This window comes from Nicrophorus vespilloides, unplaced genomic scaffold (assembly GCF_001412225.1).
Source record: "Nicrophorus vespilloides isolate i.1.1-1 unplaced genomic scaffold, Nicve_v1.0, whole genome shotgun sequence".
NCBI lineage: Eukaryota > Metazoa > Arthropoda > Insecta > Coleoptera > Silphidae > Nicrophorus > Nicrophorus vespilloides.
In genome coordinates this window covers 56899-62591 of record NW_017099949.1, presented here as the reverse complement: position 1 = coordinate 62591, position 5693 = coordinate 56899, and the positions used below count along the sequence as shown (strand labels likewise).

Genomic DNA, 5693 nt, shown 5'->3' with positions numbered 1-5693 from the left:
ATGATTAATTAATTCAGATATGTATACTATTCGGGCGATTTTGGACGATTTCGAATTTTAGTTTTCTTTTTAAAACCGAGCAGTCCAATTTCTTAAATGTCAGCCTCTGGTAATTGGAGTGAGTTCGGTAAGAGCAGTCGACCTTTCTGCAGCAAGCAATCCATAATATTTATAAAATTATGATGAAACTGATGAAAATTTAAAGGAATTCCATTACGTTTTTCCGCTTCGTGCAGAAAACACAAACACAAATGCAAGAGCACTCGACATGATTTATATATACACATACGTAATGTGTTCTTGAGGTTGGCCAGCAACCGTACAATGCGTGTTCTGCGAGTGCTTGGGTGGAGCCGGCCTCGAAACCTTGGAATTCTTGTATCCTATATAAAACATTTCAATCTCGCCTTGTTAAACTTTCCACTTAATTGTCAAATATTAAAGCAATTCTTATAAATTTATATTTATTTATTTACATAAAAAATAAAATGAAAATACATTTTCGTTAAAGACTAGGACATTCTTTTTTTCTTCTCTTCAATTTGTAAAAAAAATTCAAGATCTAAATTAAGGAGATAAATAATCTAAATCTATGTGATTGACTCTATTTCTTGTAGTTGACGCTGTAAGAGCCGGAAGAAATGTCCAAGTTTTTGGCTGGGTGTCCAGCATATGGGTTGAAGTTCGGATGGGCTGGGTTGCTGTAGATCGGCTGTGGGTTGTAGTTCTGCTGTGGTTGGTAGCTCTGCTGTGGTTGCGAGTTGTAGGATTGCTGTGGCTGAGAGTTGTAGTTCTGCTGTGGTTGGTAAGATCTGCTTTGCTGTTGCTGATTCAAGAATCCGTGTTGGTATGCAGGCCTGCGAGTAGTTGATTGGTAGGTTGGTTGGTACTGTGGCTCTTGGTAGGTTTGTGGTTGTTGATAGGTTTGTGGTTCTTGGTAGGTCTGTGGCTGTTGGTAGGTCTGTGGCTGTTGGTAGGTCTGTGGCTGCTGGTAGGTCTTTGGCTGTTGATAGCTTTGTGGCTGTTGGTAGCTTTGAGGTTGTTGGTAGGATTGCACGTTGTTATTGTTGAATTTCTCATCCTTGTAGTAAACGCTGGGATCCTCTCTGTATTGACCATCGTCCTCTTGATTTGGTGCCAATGGGGCGGCAGCCTGTTGGTTGATCTGGAGGGTTGGTGGTGGTACGTTGATCTCGTTGCCAGCTGGCTCGAATCCTCTACGACTCGCTCCATATTCGATCTCCCTCAGCTTTCCACTGTCGTCGATGTATCCGTACTTGCCGTAAACCTCGCCGTTCGGATACTTGGACTCGATCTTAAAAGAACCATCAGCTCCTTCATACCCATAACTGTAAGAACCATCTTCATTGTGTTTGTTAATCTGCTTCAAAATCGGAACAGGTGTCGTGTACTGTTGCTGCTGAGCTACTACTACTGTAGCCATCACCAACGCTACAACCTGCAATATAAAAACAGATTAATATTACTTGTAACAATAGAAATGACCTAAACATTTTTTTTTAATATATTTGTAAAGTGCGTATGCAACATTATACAATATTAGTTACATAGCTATTAAAAAATAGTAATAGTACGAAGTGCTGAATAACTTTAATATTTGTAATTAACTTATCTAGATTAATATTATAGTAAACAGAACAATTTTTATTAAAAAAATGTAAAATACTTATATTATTCAAAATATACTAAAATTATAAGACTGAATTGCATATAATATGAAATTAGACTATTTTTCTATAAAATGTATTGTTTAATTTACAATCTATCATTTATTGGCTATATATTATATAGATAAGAAATTCGACAGTAAGTTTTATATTAAATTAGTTTTAATTGATTATACAAACATAGTGTATGTTAGATTTTATAAAATCGAAAGGTAAAGATAATAATTTTTCTATTTTGAAAAAAAGTAACAATAAAAATGTCGTTCACGAATAAACCACATATACATTAGTTTGCATGTTTACAAATTTTGATTCGACCTTGCACAGAACAGTAAAAGCGTAGAAATGTCTTGCAATATTTATTATTTTGAAAGCAACATTCTAAATTGTTTAATGCACTATATAATACGACAAATTATTTTTTAAGTATTTACATTTCAATTAATTCGTGTATTTCATTGAAAAATAAACAATCAATTTATAATAAGAAAATATTTTATCAAAAGTTCAAAAATGTAAAATGTACATAGCAATACATAAATATGGGTTCTTGGTAATCTTAAATTAATCGATAATTAATTAATGGTATAATCAATTAATTATAGAAATTAAAGATTAAATTTACTTATTAGATTTATTTCCTTTCATTTTAACTATAAATTGACATTATTTTATTTAATTTAAAAAAATCGTTGGAACGGTAAAACGAATAAATATATTAAGTACTAAAACATTATTCAAATGGAAAACTTGCGAAAATATGTTTTGTTTGAAGAATATTTGCACATCTATAAAATATAGTTTTTAATTAAATATATGAATAGGAAAAAAAACATGTAAAATGTTCGTGGTATTTTGCAATTGATATTTTTATTTGGCAATTCAGTCAACGATGCAAATGATATAAGAATCCGTTGCGTAATATAAATGGAAAATAAAAATTTGAATCGACATAAAATGCGGAAATCGTAGAAAACCGAATACGTGATGGTCGTTTCGGTCTGCATTCCGAACTGTTCGATTTATATCTATTTATATTATTGAGCTAAATCTATTCCAGCCATGGTCAAAACAAAAACACGCAAGTGAAAACAAACACGACGTGGTGGACGAATTCTTCCGTAATATTTGTTTATAAACAAATTGGATTATTTACATAATAGTAAGACATTTATTCAAAAATAATACTTAACAAATAGCTTAAAACCGCTATTCAATGAAAATGATAATTATTAATTATGAAAATATTGAAAAAATTAATAGTTTGGAATAAATTAAAAAAATAACATATTTATTGAATTACGTAATATTATTTATTTTTCGTTTAAATAATAATTTGTGCACAAAACAAAATATTGCGAAACTAATACTATTTCTATATATAATTAACACTACTTATTTTAGTCATTATTTTTTTACCTTCATTTGAAAAAATCTAATATATTTCTTTATATGTAGATTTTGATGTTTTTATTGTTGGAAAGAAATTTCCTTATAAATAAAAAAACATAATAATTTTAGTAGTAAATGTAATTATTTCTGCATAGATTATTCGGAAACTTCAATGTAATGCATTATTTATGCATGCTTCTGTTTTCTTTTCATTGTAAGACACACAACAAGGAAAAAGTAAAAGGCACTAAAGACAGCAACAAAAATAAATTATACAACACTTCAAGATAATTACTTACTAAGCCACTTACGTAATTAAAATTATTATTAAATTGTAATGTTTCGTTAAAATAAATGTGTGACTCATGTGCTGGGAATGCTTTGTGAAATAGTTAAAATTATTCCAAAATGCTTAATCCAGAATACATGTTCGAGATGCATAACTGAGATTCTTTTAATTTCTTAAATCATCAACCTTGTGTAACTTGTAAAACAAATTCAAATAAATGTCATATAATGATGCAATTATGTAAAAGCTAACACGTATGAAATACAAGTAGGATTTCAATTTTTAACATTTCTTTTTTTAATACTATTATGGTTTATTATATATTTAGGTTTTATTTAAATCATTGTTCGTTTTTAAATTATACAAATTTCTTTTTTTCAATAAGGCAATGTCGATGCCATTTCGTTTGCAACAAATTATTGCTAATTAGTAATGTTAATTTACTAATTCTCAATTTATAAAATAACCTCTTTATATACTATACCGTTATTCGTTATTATGCACTTTTTTAAAGGTTAAGTTTACAAGTTAATGTATTCAATAAAGTATATTTATCTTATTAGTCATAAATGGTAGTCTTTAGTAGCTCGTGCAATTGCTCAAAGCATGGAAAATCTTGTAATCGAAAATAACTGTTTATGTACAATTTCTTATATAAATGAACTAATTTAATGAATTTTTGAGGGTATTCAAATTAGTTTAATAAAATTTATTTAAAAACTTTAAATTACAAGAATAACATGAAAATGTATAAGCAAATTCAAAAATAAAACAACAAAATCGGATAAATTATTCATATTTTAACCCGCATATTTGTTCTTTATTTTTCTGTCTGATAAAATGTTGCAATAAATATTATAAATTCTCTTAAAAGTTATGTTTACATTCTCTTTTATATATAATAAATATATTAACTTCCTATGTATTTATAAAATAGTAGTAGTTTTTTTTTTAATTTATAACTGATTATTAAAAAATAAATGAGCTTTAATTATTACTCGCAATTTTATTTAAATAATTGTATTTTTTGGTGTTGAAACGCGGAAGTAATTTTGTTGTTGTTGTAATCGATGTACACTGATTAGTTGTTAAATATTTGGGTGTGTTCATGTACTTACGATGGACTTCATGATTCCTTGGAGCACTGAACAGGTAGTACGAATTGGTTGTTGATGTGTGTGCCGTAAAACACAAAGAGGTTTCAACAGTAAACTCGATGGTTCCTGTCTAGAGGTTTATATAGTTAAAGCCCCCACATGCTGACTCCGCGTCGGCCATGCAAGGTTACTTGTTGGTTACTTTACTTCTTCTTCCTTTGCAAAACCGGGCTCACGGCATATCGCGCCATCGCCCATCCGAAACGCAATTACCATTTTATTCAGAAAGTCCAAAATTAACGTACTCACCTGCATTTAATTAGCATCCATGCAAAACATATAATTCTGTTTATATTATTTCGTAGATTATTGCAAGAAATAAAATTATTTCTATTTGAGATATTATTAGAAACATGTGAACTAAAAGATTGTTGACCTTTCTACTAGAATTTTTGAGATTAATTTTCTAAGTATCCCTGTATTATTGAAGAAAATTTCTATTATATAGTCAATATATATTTATTTCGATATAAGTTAAATACTATTAAATTTTAAACAGGATATATTATAAATGTATCACATAACACATTATTATTTACGCAGACTAGAATAGAATGAGTCAAAACCAAAATTAGATCCTGTTTAGATTTAACGGAGTTTACAATATACAATTAATGTACAATAAAAGATGAAGAATTAATGAGCTAATTCACTCCTTGTGTCAAATTATTCATATAATCGTAATATCTTTGATCATTTAATTAAAATATATTATGATGTTCTTTCTTACTTTACATATATTTTTTTTGTAAATATTGCAGATATATACTAGAAATTACATAAAATCGTTCCCACGTATATAATTTAATAGTTCACCTTTTTAGATTACGTAATACAACCGTTTTTAAGACGCTTCAAATTCATCAAAATATGTTACGTTATATTTCCTGCATGGATTATTTTATATTTACATATTTAATCAGAAGTTTTTTAGGTAGTATTTTATAAAATATATATATAGTATCAAATTATTTTATATAATTACAACCAGATTATAAAAACGTAGGTGCCATATATAACAATTAAATATTTTGCTATTATTCTAAAAATTAATTTCAACATAAAATGCATTAATCGTCCTAACGTTTTTCCAATCTCTATTATATTTTTAATAATTGTTACGGAATGTACGATGAGTTTGAAGAGTTTGAGGTGTGGCTGATGATG

General features: G+C 28.4%; 1 protein-coding gene across 1 annotated transcript; it reads right to left on the bottom strand.

The window, feature by feature from the left end:
* Positions 1-589: 589 nt before the first annotated feature.
* LOC108566272 (activating signal cointegrator 1 complex subunit 2 homolog) lies at positions 590-4562 on the bottom strand. Its single transcript, XM_017926075.1, has 2 exons — positions 4488-4562; positions 590-1459 (listed from the first exon to the last, which is right to left on the bottom strand). The coding sequence occupies exons 1-2, from the start codon at positions 4497-4499 to the stop codon at positions 605-607; spliced, it is 867 nt and encodes a 288-aa protein (XP_017781564.1). The 5' UTR covers positions 4500-4562; the 3' UTR covers positions 590-604.
* Between the last annotated feature and the right edge of the window lie 1131 nt (positions 4563-5693).